The sequence below is a fragment of the Procambarus clarkii genome, chromosome 28, assembly GCF_040958095.1.
Source record: "Procambarus clarkii isolate CNS0578487 chromosome 28, FALCON_Pclarkii_2.0, whole genome shotgun sequence".
NCBI classification, from domain to species: domain Eukaryota; kingdom Metazoa; phylum Arthropoda; class Malacostraca; order Decapoda; family Cambaridae; genus Procambarus; species Procambarus clarkii.
Genome location: NC_091177.1, coordinates 14,276,090 through 14,291,958, shown reverse-complemented (window position 1 = coordinate 14,291,958; position 15,869 = coordinate 14,276,090). Strand labels below are relative to the sequence as shown.

Below are 15,869 nucleotides of genomic sequence, written 5' to 3'. Positions count from 1 at the left end.
CTTGGAGCGTAAGAGGGCCTCATCTCTCTCCCTGGTGTGAGGGGGCTGCCTTATTCTGTGCCCTGGAGCGTGAGAGGGCCTCATCTCTCCCTGGTGTGAGGGGGCTGCCTTATTTCTGTGCCCTGGAGCGTGAGAGGCCTCATCTCTCTCCCTGGTGTGAGGGGGGCTGCCTTATTCTGTGCCCTGGAGCGTGAGAGGGCATCATCTCTCTCCCTGGTGTGAGGGGGCTGCCTTATTTCTGTGTTCTGGAGCGTGAGAGGGCATCATCTCTCTCCCTGGTGTGAGGGGGCTGCCTTATTTCTGTGCCCTGGAGCGTAAGAGGGCCTCATCTCTCTCCCTGGTGTGAGGGGGCTGCCTTATTTCTGTGCCCTGGAGCGTCAGAAGGTATAATCTCTCTTCCCTGGAACGTCCAATGGGCCATGTACGGCCATGCCATGCTCCAGGGAGCATGGCATGGCTTTATATTTCCGCACTGAAGCGTGAGGTAGCCTTCCCTCTCCAGTCTTGCGTGTGTCGGCTTTAACTCAACTCCCCGGAGCGTGGGGCAGCATATAATCTCTACCCCATGATGACTGTTCCTCTCCCTGGAGCATTGAAAGCCCTTATTTTCCGAAGAGTTTGATCTCTTCGCCCAGGGAGTGAGGAGGCTGGATCATTCCTGATCTTAGCGTGGCATGATCATGTCTTTCAGCATGGGAGCATTGAGACACCCGGATCCTATAGCCACTGGGGCACTGTCGACCCTTATGACCCGTGGATGGTAAACACATTACGTAACATGGATCTTGGATCTTGAGGTGCTTCCGGGGCTTAGCGTCCCCGCGGCCCGGTCGTCGACCAGGTCTCCTGGTTGCCGGACTGATCAACCAGGCTGTTGGACGCGGCTGCTCGCAGCCTGACGTATGAGTCACAGCCTGGTTGATCAGGTATCCTTTGGAGGTGCTTATCCAGTTCTCTCTTGAACACTGTGAGGGGTTTGCCAGTTATGCCCCTTATGTGTAGTGGAAGCGTGTTGAACAGTCTCGGGCCTCTGATGTTGATAGAGTTCTCTCTCAGAGTACCTGTTGCACCTTTGCTTTTCAACGAGGGTATTCTGCACATCCTGCCATGTCTTCTGGTCTCATGTGATGTTATTTCTGTGTGCAGGTTTGGGACCAGCCCCTCTAATATTTTCCACGTGTAAATTATTATGTACCTCTCTCGTCTGCGCTCAAGGGAGTACAGTTTTAGGCTCTTTAGTCAGTCCCAATAGTTTAGATGTTTTACTGAGTGGATTCTAGCAGTAAAGGATCTCTGCACGCTCTCCAGGTCAGCAATTTCTCCAGCTTTGAAAGGGGCTATCATTGTGCAGCAGTACTCCACTCTAGAGAGCACGAGCGTTTTGAAAAGTATCATCATCGGTATAGCATCTCTAATGTGAAAAGTTCTTGTTATCCAACCTGTCATTTTTCTAGCATGTGGACACTTTGATCCCTACTGGCACACTGACCATGGATCATGTATACTGACACCGAGCATACTAACACCCGGAACATACTAACACCCGGAGCATACTGACACCCGGAGCATAATGACACTCAGAGCAAGGGAGCCGGTCGGCCGAGCGGACAGCACGCTGGACTTGTGATCCTGTGGTCCTGGGTTCGATCCCAGGCGCCGGCGAGAAACAATGGGCAGAGTTTCTTTCACCCTATGCCCCTGTTACCTAGCAGTAAAATAGGTACCTGGGTGTTAGTCAGCTGTCACGGGCCTGGCGGGTGGAGGCCTGGACGAGGACCGGGCCGCGGGGACACTAAAAAGCCCCGAAATCATCTCAAGATAACCTCAAGTTAACCCTGACCCTCGGAGCATCCTGACACCCAGACTCCCGGAGCATCCTGACCCTCGGAGCATCCTGACACCCGGAGCATCTTGACACCCGGAGCATCTTGACACCCGGAGCATACTGACACCCGGAGCATACTGACCCTCGGAGCATCCTGACACCCGGAGCATCCTGACACCCGGAGCATCTTGACACCCGGAGCATCCTGACACCCGGAGCATCTTGACACCCGGAGCATCTTGACACCCGGAGCATACTGACACCCGGAGCATACTGACCCTCGGAGCATCCTGACACCCGGAGCATCCTGACACCCGGAGCATCCTGACACCCGGAGCATCTTGACACCCGGAGCATCTTGACACCCGGAGCATACTGACACCCGGAGCATACTGACCCTCGGAGCATCCTGACACCCGGAGCATCGTGACACCCTGAGCATCCTGACACCCGGAGCATCCTGACACCCGGAGCATCCTGACACCCGGAGCATACTGACACCCGGAGCATACTGGCACCCGGAGCATACTGAACCCCGGAGCATACTGACACCCCCGGAGCATACTGACACCCCCGGAGCATACTGACCCCCGGAGCATACTTGCACCCCCGGAGCATACTTGCACCCCCGGAGCATACTTGCACCCCCGGAGTATAATGACCCCCAGAGCATACTGACACCCGGAGCATACTGACACCTCCGGAGCATACTGACACCCGGAGCATACTGACATCTCCGGAGCATACTGACACCTCCGGAGCATACTGACACCTCCGGAGCATACTGACACCCCCGGGGCAAACTGACACCCCCGGAGCATACTGACACCCCCGGAGCATACTGACACCCCCGGAGCATACTGACACCCCCCGGAGCATACTGACACCCGGAGCATACTGACCCTCGGAGCATACTGACACACCCGGAGCATACTGACACCCCCGGAGCATACTGACACTCGGAGCATACTGACACCCCCGGAGCATACTGACACCCCCGGAGCATACTGACACCCCCGGAGCATACTGACACCCCCGAAGCATACCGACACCCCCGAAGCATACCGACACCCCCGGAGCATACTGACACCCGGAGCATACTGACACCCCCGGAGCATACTGACACCCCCGGAGCACACTGACACCCCCGAAGCATACCGACACCCCCGGAGCATATCTGACACCCCCGGAGCATACTGACACCCTCGAAGCATACCGACACCACCGGAGCATACTGACACCCACGGAGCATACTGACATCCGGAGCATACTGACACCCCCCGGAGCATACTGACACCCCCGGAGCATACTGACACCCCCGGAGCATACCGACACACCCGGAGCATACTGACACCCGAAACATACTGACACACCCGGAGCATACTGACACCCGGAGCATACTGACACACTCGAAGCATACTGACACCCCCGGAGCATAATGACACCCGGAGCATACTGACACCTCCGGAGCATACTGACACACCCGGAGCATACCGACACACCCGGACCATACTGACACACCCGGAGCATACCGACACACCCGGAGCATACTGACACACCCGGAGCATACTGACACACCCGGAGCATACTGACACACCCGGAGCATACCGACACACCCGGAGCATACCGACACACCCGGAACATACTGACACACCCGGAGCATACCGACACACCCGGAGCATACCGACACACCCGGAGCATACTGACACACCCGGAGCATACCGACACACCCGGAGCATACTGACACACCCGGAGCATACCGACACACCCGGAGCATACCGACACACCCGGAGCATACCGACACACCCGGAGCATACCGACACACCCGGAGCATACTGACACACCCGGAGCATACTGACACACCCGGAGCATACCGACACACCCGGAGCATACTGACACACCCGGAGCATACTGACACACCCGGAGCATACCGACACACCCGGAGCATACTGACACACCCGGAGCATACCGACACACCCGGAGCATACCGACACACCCGGAGCATACTGACACACCCGGAGCATACTGACACACCCGGAGCATACCGACACACCCGGAGCATACCGACACACCCGGAGCATACTGACACACCCGGAGCATACCGACACACCCGGAGCATACCGACACACCCGGAGCATACCAACACACCCGGAGCATACTGACACACCCGGAGCATACCGACACACCCGGAGCATACCGACACACCCGGAGCATACCGACACACCCGGAGCATACCGACACACCCGGAGCATACTGACACACCCGGAGCATACCGACACACCCGGAGCATGCCGACACACCCGGAGCATACTGACACACCCGGAGCATACCGACACACCCGGAGCATACCGACACACCCGGAGCATACTGACACACCCGGAGCATACCGACACACCCGGAGCATACTGACACACCCGGAGCATACTGACACACCCGGAGCATACTGACACACCCGGAGCATACTGACACACCCGGAGCATACTGACACACCCGGAGCATACCGACACACCCGGAGCATACCGACACACCCGGAGCATACCGACACACCCGGAGCATACTGACACACCCGGAGCATACCGACACACCTGGAGCATACTGACACACCCGGAGCATACTGACACACCCGGAGCATACCGACACACCCGGAGCATACCGACACACCCGGAGCATACTGACACACCCGGAGCATACCGACACACCCGGAGCATACTGACACACCCGGAGCATACTGACACACCCGGAGCATACTGACACACCCGGAGCATACCGACACACCCGGAGCATACTGACACACCCGGAGCATACTGACACACCCGGAGCATACTGATACACCCGGAGCATACTGACACACCCGGAGCATACTGACACACCCGGAGCATACTGACACACCCGGAGCATACTGACACCCGGAGCATGGAGGAAGTACATCGAGGCAAGGATAATTAATAAATGGCACCCGTGCCAACAGCTCGGAGAGGCAATCCTTATTATTTAAATACCTAAATTATTTTAGGTATTTAAATATATTATTTGAATACCTAAAGGGGTACCACCTTAGTGCAAGTGTAGGGACCCATAGCCTCGGAGAAGAAAATAAAGAGTACTCAGAGAAGACCTTGTGGATCCTTACTGAACACTTTGATATTTTCTTCTCCTACCACCCCTATTCTTTTGGTATGTGTGTATATATATATCTAACTTTATTTTAAAATGTCATCACACAAAAAGGGGTTACAACATTGGTTACGTGCAGGGTACAAGGTTACTTGTCACAAGTTGTAGAGCTCCTCCAGCTCCTCAGATGGCGGGCAGGGACCATGGATGCAGTGAGCATTTCCTCTCTGGATTGCCACACTAAGGCGCTGAAAGAGAAACTGGCAGCTCTAGGGTCTCTAGTTGTTTCGATTAGCTTAGACCCCAACTCCTTCAAAAAACTAGCAGCACTTTTACCGCAGGCACCAAGTGTCTCTGAGGCAATGGGGACAAAATTGAAGTGGTGATCAAGGTCTCTGTATTTACGTGACTTGGCTGCTTCCCGGTGATTGGCAGCACCTCCTGCCTGTGCAGCACTTAAGCCAACATAGGTGTTGGCTAAAGTTGAAATGTAAGAGTAGTCCCACACCAACTGTCTACCATTCTTCCAGTGTTCACCGTGATCCCGTCTGGGCGACCGACAGGCTCATCAGAGTTGCGGGGCATTAGGTAACGGGGCTCTCTCTCTGCTGGACAAACGACCGTTGTAAGGTTTCTCATAATAATGTCGTTAACCTCGCCGTGTCTTGCATATATATATATATATATATATATATATATATATATATATATATATATATATATATATATATATATATATATATATATATATATATATATATATATATATATAAAATATACATAATGTGTGTTTATGTAGAGACGCTAAAAGAGAGACTGACCTGTCACAAGGAGGAGGGAGGGTGGAGGCCAGAGCGGCCGTCCCCGTAGCGGCCAGCAGCACCACTAGCACCCCGGCGCTCCCACGCCAGCCACGCACTCTAGCCATCATCACCTGTAACGCAAAAAGAGAGGGTAACAGAAATTAGAAAATCAACAACGGCTCTCAAAATGCTCTTCGTCTAGAGTTATATATTACTCGCTCTTATTGGGACCCATTGTATGTTTTCTTACCTATTCTGGATGTTTATGTACTGTAGAACTATTATATATGTGCCAGTTAAGTTACAGGATTAAGAAAATCACAAGCAGCCAACTTCAAGAAAATAAACTTGGTTGAATTATTGTCATATGCTGAGAGCGAGAGATAGAGAGAGAGAGAAAGAGACGGCACAAAGCCCTGTGCTTCATTCTTGAGCCCTATGGTTCATCCGTGAGCCCTATGCTTCATCCGTGAGCCCTATGCTTCATCCGTGAGCCCTATGCTTCATCCTTGAGCCCTGTGCTTCATCCGTGAGCCCTATGCTTCATCCGTGAGCCCTGTGCTTCATCCGTGAGCCCTGTGCATCATCCGTGAGCCCTATGCTTCATCCGTGAGCCCTGTGCATCATCCGTGAGCCCTATGCTTCATCCGTGAGCCCTATGCTTCCTCTTAGGGCCTTATCCTTCACCCGTGGGCCTTGAGTAACATTGGGACGAGTCGGGTCTGCACCGAATGCGACATGACAATGTTGCAAATTCCCAGAATGCAACAGCGCATGACGTTATCACCGTCTGCACCGTAATCGAAGCCCAGGAATTGCAATCATAGTACGGAGGGAGGGAGGGAGAGAGGGGGAGAGGGAGGGAGGGAGAGAGAGAGAGAGAGAGAGAGAGAGAGAGAGAGAGAGAGAGAGAGAGAGAGAGAGAGAGAGAGAGAGAGAGAGAGAGAGAGAGAGAGAGAGAGAGAGACAGAGACAGAGACAGAGACAGAGACAGAGACAGAGAGACAGAGACAGAGACAGAGACAGAGACAGAGACAGAGACAGAGACACAGAGACAGAGACAGAGACAGAGACAGAGACAGAGACAGAGAGAGAGAGAGAGAGAGAGAGAGAGAGAGAGAGAGAGAGAGAGAGACAGAGACAGAGACAGAGACAGAGACAGAGACAGAGAGACAGAGACAGAGACAGAGACAGAGACAGAGACACAGAGACAGAGACAGAGACAGAGACAGAGACAGAGACAGAGACAGAGAGAGAGAGAGAGAGAGAGAGAGAGAGAGAGAGAGAGAGAGAGAGAGAGAGACAGAGAGACAGAGAGACAGAGAGAGAGAGAGAGAGAGAGAGAGAGAGAGACAGAGAGACAGAGAGACAGAGAGACAGAGAGACAGAGAGAGAGACAGAGAGAGAGACAGAGAGAGAGAGAGAGACAGAGAGACAGAGAGACAGAGAGAGAGAGAGAGAGAGAGAGAGAGAGACAGAGAGACAGAGAGACAGAGAGACAGAGAGACAGAGAGACAGAGAGAGAGAGAGAGAGAGAGAGAGAGAGAGAGAGAGAGAGAGAGAGAGAGAGAGAGAGAGAGAGAGAGAGAGAGAGAGAGAGAGAGAGAGAGAGAGAGACAGAGAGACAGAGAGAGAGAGAGAGAGAGAGAGAGAGAGAGAGAGAGAGAGAGAGAGAGAGAGAGAGAGAGAGAGAGAGAGAGAGAGAGAGAGAGAGAGACTAAAAATAGGCAACAAATTGTACAAATAGGTAAGTTACTCAACATATTTGTACACTCTACAGTTTCCAATTTTAACTAGACATTAATCCCCAGTGCTCAATACATCTCTATGATGTTTGTTGCTCGCACTGGTATGAAAAAAAAAGAGAGGATTACGCAGTCACTGTCATGAGTTACGTGTTGCCCTCACTATAGCTGCTGGCAGCCCTTACTAGCTGCTGGGAGTCTTCACTATAGTTGCTGGGACCCCTCACTATAGCTGCTGGGAGCCCTCACTATAGCTGCTGGGAGCCCTCACTATAGCTGCTGGGAGCCCTCACTAGCTGCTGGGAGTCTTCACTATAGCTGCTGGGAGTCCTCACTAGCTGCTGGGAGCCTTCACTATAGCTGCTGGGAGCCCTCACTATAGCTGCTGGGAGTCCTCACTAGCTGCTGGGAGCCTTCACTATAGCTGCTGGGAGCCCTCACTATAGCTGCTGGGAGCCCACACTAGCTGCTGGGAGCCCTCACTATAGCTGCTGAGAGCCCTCACTATAGCTGCTGGGAGCCCTCACTATAGCTGCTGAGAGCCCTCACTATAGCTGCTGGGAGCCCTCACTACCTGCTGGCCGCCCCTCACCACCTGCTGGCCGCCCCACACTACCTGCTGGCCGCCCTCACTACCTGCTGGCCGCCCCTCACTACCTGCTGGCCGCCCTCACTACCTGCTGGCCGCCCTCACTACCTGCTGGCCGCCCCACGCTACCTGCTGGCCGCCCTCACTACCTGCTGGCCGCCCCACACTACCTGCTGGCCGCCCCTCACTACCTGCTGGCCGCCCCACACTACCTGCTGGCCGCCCTCACTACCTGCTGGCCGCCCCTCACTACCTGCTTGCCGCCACACACTACCTGCTGGCCGCCCCACACTACCTGCTGGCCGCCCCACACTACCTGCTGGCCGCCCCACACTACCTGCTGGCCGCCCCACACTACCTGCTGACCGCCCCTCACTACCGGCTGACCGCCCCTCACTACCGGCTGGCCGCCCCTCACTACCGGCTGGCCGCCCCTCACTACCTGCTGGCCGCCACACACTACCTGCTGGCCGCCCCTCACTACCGGCTGGCCGCCCCTCACTACCTGCTGGCCGCCCCTCACTACCTGCTGGCCGCCCCACACTACCTGCTGGCCGCCCCTCACTACCTGCTGGCCGCCCCACACTACCTGCTGGCCACCACACACTACCTGCTGGCCGCCCCTCACTACCTGCTGGCCGCCACACACTACCTGCTGGCCGCCCCTCACTACCGGCTGGCCGCCCCTCACTACCTGCTGGCCGCCCCACACTACCTGCTGGCCGCCCCACACTACCTGCTGGCCGCCCCACACTACCTGCTGGCCGCCCCACACTACCTGCTGGCCGCCCCTCACTACCTGCTGGCCGCCCCACACTACCTGCTGGCCGCCACACACTACCTGCTGGCCGCCCCTCACTACCTGCTGGCCGCCCCTCACTACCTGCTGGCCGCCCCACACTACCTGCTGGCCGCCACACACTACCTGCTGGCCGCCCCTCACTACCTGCTGGCCGCCACACACTACCTGCTGGCCGCCCCTCACTACCGGCTGGCCGCCCCTCACTACCTGCTGGCCGCCCCACACTACCTGCTGGCCGCCCCACACTACCGGCTGGCCGCCCCACACTACCTGCTGACCGCCACACACTACATGCTGGCCGCCCCTCACTACCGGCTGGCCGCCCCTCACTACCTGCTGGCCGCCCCTCACTACCTGCTGGCCGCCACACACTACCTGCTGGCCGCCCCTCACTACCTGCTGGCCGCCCCACACTACCTGCTGGCCGCCCCTCACTACCGGCTGACCGCCCCTCACTACCGGCTGGCCGCTCCTCACTACCTGCTGGCCGCCCCACACTACCTGCTGGCCGCCCCACACTACCGGCTGGCCGCCCCACACTACCTGCTGGCCGCCACACACTACATGCTGGCCGCCCCTCACTACCGGCTGGCCGCCCCTCACTACCTGCTGGCCGCCCCTCACTACCTGCTGGCCGCCACACACTACCTGCTGGCCGCCCCTCACTACCTGCTGGCCGCCCCACACTACCTGCTGGCCGCCCTCACTACCTGCTGGCCGCCCCTCACTACCTGCTGGCCGCCACACACTACCTGCTGGCCGCCACACACTACCTGCTGGCCGCCCCACACTACCTGCTGGCCGCCCCACACTACCTGCTGGCCGCCCCTCACTACCGGCTGGCCGCCCCTCACTACCGGCTGGCCGCCCCTCACTACCTGCTGGCCGCCCCTCACTACCTGCTGGCCGCCACACATTACCTGCTGGCCGCCACACACTACCTGCTGGCCGCCCCTCACTACCTGCTGGCCGCCCCTCACTACCTGCTGGCCGCCCCACACTACCTGCTGGCCGCCCCTCACTACCTACTGGCCGCCCCACACTACCTGCTGGCCGCCCACACTACCTGCTGGCCGCCCCTCACTACCTGCTGGCCGCCCCTCACCACCTGCTGGCCGCCCTCACTACCTGCTGGCCGCCACACACTACCTGCTGGCCGCCCCTCACTACCTGCTGGCCGCCCCACACTACCTGCTGGCCGCCCCACACTACCTGCTGGCCGCCCCACACTACCTGCTGGCCGCCCCTCACTACCTGCTGGCCGCCACACACTACCTGCTGGCCGCCACACACTACCTGCTGGCCGCCCCTCACTACCTGCTGGCCGCCCCACACTACCTGCTGGCCGCCACACACTACCTGCTGGCCGCCACACACTACCTGCTGGCCGCCACACACTACCTGCTGGCCGCCCCACACTACCTGCTGGCCGCCACACACTACCTGCTGGCCGCCCCTCACTACCTGCTGGCCGCCCCACACTACCTGCTGGCCGCCCCTCACTACCGGCTGGCCGCCCCTCACTACCTGCTGGCCGCCCCACACTACCTGCTGGCCGCCCCACACTACCTCCTGGCCGCCCCACACTACCTGCTGGCCGCCCCACACTACCGGCTGGCCGCCCCACACTACCTGCTGGCCGCCACACACTACCTGCTGGCCGCCCCACACTACCTGCTGACCGCCCCACACTACCTGCTGGCCGCCCCACACTACCTGCTGGCCGCCCTCACTACCTGCTGGCCGCCCCACACTACCTGCTGGCCGCCCCACACTACCTGCTGGCCGCCCCACACTACCTGCTGGCCGCCCTCACTACCTGCTGGCCGCCCCACACTACCTGCTGGCCGCCCCACACTACCTGCTGGCCGCCCCACACTACCTGCTGGCCGCCCCACACTACCTGCTGGCCGCCACACACTACCTGCTGGCCGCCACACACTACCTGCTGGCCGCCCTCACTACCTGCTGGCCGCCCTTACTACCTGCTGGCCGCCCCACACTACCTGCTGGCCGCCCCACACTACCTGCTGGCCGCCACACACTACCTGCTGGCCGCCCCACACTACCTGCTGGCCGCCCTCACTACCTGCTGGCCGCCCTCACTACCTGCTGGCCGCCCCACACTACCTGCTGGCCGCCCCACACTACCTGCTGGCCGCCCCACACTACCTGCTGGCCGCCCTCACTACCTGCTGGCCGCCCCACACTACCTGCTGGCCGCCCCACACTACCTGCTGGCCGCCCCACACTACCTGCTGGCCGCCCCACACTACCTGCTGGCCGCCCTCACTACCTGCTGGCCGCCCACACTACCTGCTGGCCGCCCCACACTACCTGCTGGCCGCCCTCACTACCTGCTGGCCGCCCCACACTACCTGCTGGCCGCCACACACTACCTGCTGGCCGCCCGTCACTACCGGCTGGCCGCCCCTCACTACCTGCTGGCCGCCCCTCACTACCGGCTGGCCGCCCCTCACTACCTGCTGGCCGCCCCACACTACCTGCTGGCCGCCCTCACTACCTGCTGGCCGCCCCACACTACCTGCTGGCCGCCACACACTACCTGCTGGCCGCCCTTTCCAGGGTAATGTCGCTGTTATTCTAAAATATCGCTCTGTTTACCTCTCCCTGTCAGTTCTGCTTTGTTGATTTCAAAACATTTTGCTGTTTATCTATTTCTCTTTCCAAATGTGCATATTTTTCTTTTCAACATATATCTGCCTCTATATCCTCTTCCCCCCCCCCCTCTCTCTCTCTCTCTCTCTCTCTCTCTCTCTCTCTCTCTCTCTCTCTCTCTCTCTCACTCTGATGTTACTACCGGTCGGCCTTGACTTTGTTATAAGTATCTCTGGGAATATGCATGACCTGCTGATGTAGACCACACCAAATGTAAACTGTGTCCGGTAAATTATTGGCCACAGCCTCCGTCACTAGGTGATGGAGGGCCAAAACAAGATACGTTAATTCGAGGACAACTTTATATCAAACGCTCAAGAAATGTGTAAATATTTCATGCAAAAATTGACCTATACATTTTTTTTAGCCAAATATCCGGCAGTTTGCTAACTGTTTGTGGTAAACATGGGTGAGTGTAACCTTTCCTTCGCTTGTGGTGGAAAGGGTGGTATTAGACCCATATTGGTATGGGTCCAATAAACCCCACAGGAAGGGCCCAATACCGCCCACAAATGAGTATGGGGGTCTAATACCGCCCACACGATGAGTATGGGGATCCAATACCGCCCACACGATGAGTATGGGGGTCCAATACCGCCCACACGATGAGTATGGGGGTCCAATACCGCCCACACGATGAGTATGGGGGTCCAATACCGCCCACACGATGAGTATGGGGGTCCAATACCGCCCACAAATGAGTATGGGGGTCCAATACCGCCCACAAATGAGTATGGGGGTCCAATACCGCCCACAAATGAGTATGGGGGTCCAATACCGCCCACAAATGAGTATGGGGGGTCCAATACCGCCCACAAATGAGTATGGGGGTCCAATACCGCCCACAAATGAGTATGGGGGTCCAATACCGCCCACAAATGAGTATGGGGATCCAATACCGCCCACACGATGAGTATGGGGGTCCAATACCGCCCACACGATGAGTATGGGGGTCCAATACCGCCCACACGATGAGTATGGGGGTCCAATACCGCCCACACGATGAGTATGGGGGTCCAATACCGCCCACACGATGAGTATGGGGGTTCCAATACCGCCCACACGATGAGTATGGGGGTCCAATACCGCCCACACGATGAGTATGGGGTGCATAATTGATGAAGTAAACTCCACTCTCTCTCTCTCTTTGTCTATTTTTTTTAATGAAGATGAGGAGGAGGAGGAGGAGGAGAATAGAAGTGGTGGCCTTTATACCTGTGGAGGGAGAGAGGCCTGACTCAGCTATGACGAGGAGTGTTGGTTCATGCAAATATTACAATTTGAGTGAGAGAATGAGAGAGGGGGAGGGAGGGCGGTGGTGTGTAACCATATTATATTATATTATATTATATTATATATATATATATATATATATATATATATATATATATATATATATATATATATATATACATATAATCTCACAAAGAACTCACAATGGCGCGATATATCAATGAAAATCATCTTGATGCGACAGGAGCGATTCGAACCGGCGTTCTGGCGAATCCCAGACACCTGGCCGAACCGAACTCGGTCACGGTGGTACAAAAGCCAACCATACTTTACCTCTACTGAATTCACTATCTCTACTGAATTCACTGGGAAGGGGGGGTTCTGTTAGGTTAGGAGAGGCCACTTTAAATTAGCCGTTTTCTTGACGTTTTGAAACGATAGAAGGACGGGCTGCGTGTTGACTGTAAAACCCTGGTTGGGGTCCGGTTTGGGGTCTCTAGAACCTCCCAGTGAACCCAGTAGAGAAGAAGGAAGGAGCGGGCGGGGGATGGATACACCGTGGGAGGCCACACTGGGTCTCTTCCCTCCCCGAGCGTGATTTACACCGTCATTAGAAAGGTATTAGTAAAAGTTTCCTCGGAAGATATTGATTATTATTCGCCCGGATCCTGCGTGATTTATCGCCGAATTCCTCCGGGAGGAGGCAAGACCTTGCACACAAACGCGCGCGCACATGCGCACACAGCGGGATGTAACCCCCAACAGCTGTGTAACTCGGATATACATATTTACCTCTAGGTGAATAGAGGAACAAGTTGTCACATACACAACCACACAGGCTCGTGTGTGGCTGTGTGTGTTTGTAGTCGCCTTATTGTGATTAAAGGGGTTGAGCTTCGGCACTTTGACCCCGCCTCTAAAGTAATTTTGTGTGTGCGCGCGCGCGCGTGTATATTTACGACATGAGGAAGAGGATGAAAGAAAATATGTTCTTGACTTGTCAACTCGAACTTGGCCATAAAAGACACTCAAGACTTATTCTGTTTTCTTCAGTTCAACTCAAAACATAAATAAAAAGCTAGGCTTTATTGCAGTATTGAAAACAAAACTAAAAAATACAAAAGAAAATCCTGGTTGAGACCCATTAAGACCAAACGCCACCTGGTTATCAGTATCTCATACGACCAGGTCTACAAGACCACAACCGACCTGGTCGCCAGGATCATATGCAACCTGGTCGTTAAGATGACACGTGACCTGGTCTTCAAGACCACTCTCTAGCCTGTTCGGTCAATTCCAAACAGTCTGGAAAGCTTCAAGCTTAAAGCCACCCTTTGACAATCTATCCGAAAGAATCCTCCATTCAGTGTTCAGTAACCGGAATACATTTTGAAATTCTCCCAATTTAACGTGTCTTTGGCGCCCCCACCCCTCCCTCTGAAAGACATGTTGCTGTGGGTGGGGGCGTGCAGGAAGCACATGCTCTCCCCCAACCCCTACATGCCTCTCGACCCCCCCCCCCTCACACCCACTTTCCAACTCTTCCCCCCACCCCCTCCTTTGCCCATCACCCTCCACCCATCTTGCACACCCACATGAGCGTTATTGACTTTGACACTTCAGTGGTTCTAATGTTGACATCATTATGCACGAGCAAGGTGTGGCATGAACAGGATGCGGGGGGGGGGGGAGGTGGGGGTCGTGTGAGGGGGGAGGTGGGGGTCGTGTGAGGGGGGAGGTAGGGGTCGTGTGAGGGGGGGGGGTCGTGTGAGAGTGGAGGTGGGGGTCGTGTGGGGGGGGTCGTGTGGGGGGGTCGTGTGAGGGGGGGTCGTGTGAGAGTGGAGGTGGGGGTCGTGTTAGGGGGGAGGTGGGGGTCGTGTGAGGGGGAAGGTGGGGGTCGTGTGAGGGGGAGGTGGGGGGTCGTGTGAGGGGGAAGGTGGGGGTCGTGTGAGGGGGAAGTGGGGGTCGTGTGAGGGGGGAGGTGGGGGTCGTGTGAGGGGGGAGGTGGGGGTCGTGTGAGGGGGGAGGTGGGGGTCGTGTGAGGGGGGAGGTGGGGGTCGTGTGAGGGGGAAGGTGGGGGTCGTGTGAGGGGGAAGGTGGGGGTCGTGTGAGGGGGAGGTGGGGGTCGTGTGAGGGGGGAGGTGGGGGTCGTGTGAGGGGGGAGGTGGGGGTCGTGTGAGGGGGGAGGTGGGGGTCGTGTGAGGGGGAAGGTGGGGGTCGTGTGAGGGGGAGGTGGGGGTCGTGTGAGGGGGGAGGTGGGGGGTCGTGTGAGGGGGAAGGTGGGGGTCGTGTGAGGGGGAGGTGGGGGGGTCGTGTGAGGGGGGAGGTGGGGGTCGTGTGAGGGGGGAGGTGAGGAAAGAAGGGTATGGAAAGGCTTAGGGTAATTTGAGGCTCACTTGTTTTCCCCTCAAAGCTTCGTGTTGAAGTGTGTCCTCCTGGGTGCTCAAGTGTGTCCACCTGGGTGCTCAAGTGTGTCCTCCTGGGTGCTCAAGTGTGTCCTCCTGGGTGCTCAAGTGTGTCCTCCTGGGTGCTCAAGTGTGTCCTCCTGGGTGCTCAAGTGTGTCCTCCTGGGTGCTCAAGTGTGTCCACCTGGGTGCTCAAGTGTGTCCTCCTGGGTGCTCAAATGTGTCCACCTGGGTGCTCAAGTGTGTCCTCCTGGGTGCTCAAGTGTGTCCACCTGGGTGCTCAAGTGTGTCCACCTGGGTGCTCAAGTGTGTCCTCCTGGGTGCTCAAGTGTGTCCACCTGGGTGCTCAAGTGTGTCCACCTGGGTGCTCGAGTGTGTCCTCCTGGGTGCTCGAGTGTGTCCTCCTGGGTGCTCGAGTGTGTCCTCCTGGGTGCTCAAGTGTGTCCTCCTGGGTGCTCAAGTGTGTCCTCCTGGGTGCTCAAGTGTGTCCTCCTGGGTGCTCAAGTGTGTCCTCCTGGGTGCTCAAGTGTGTCCACCTGAGTGCTCAAGTGTGTCCTCCTGGGTGTTCAAGTGTGTCCACCTGGGTGCTCAAGTGTGTCCTCCTGGGTGCTCAAGTGTGTCCACCTGGGTGCTCAAGTGTGTCCACCTGGGTGCTCAAGTGTGTCCTCCTGGGT

The 15,869-nt window shown here is 56.9% G+C and overlaps 1 protein-coding gene across 2 annotated transcripts in view; it reads right to left on the bottom strand.

Annotated features, from left to right (window-relative positions):
* The window catches only part of LOC123754901 (trehalase), a 306,276-nt gene that overhangs the window by 199,063 nt on the left and 91,344 nt on the right, over window positions 1-15,869 (bottom strand). For both annotated transcript variants that reach the window (XM_069332919.1, XM_069332918.1), the window contains exon 2: window positions 5,761-5,873. In XM_069332919.1, the coding sequence (XP_069189020.1) occupies window positions 5,761-5,870 (110 nt within the window). In that variant the 5' untranslated portion in view covers window positions 5,871-5,873. The remainder of the gene's footprint in view (window positions 1-5,760; window positions 5,874-15,869) is intronic.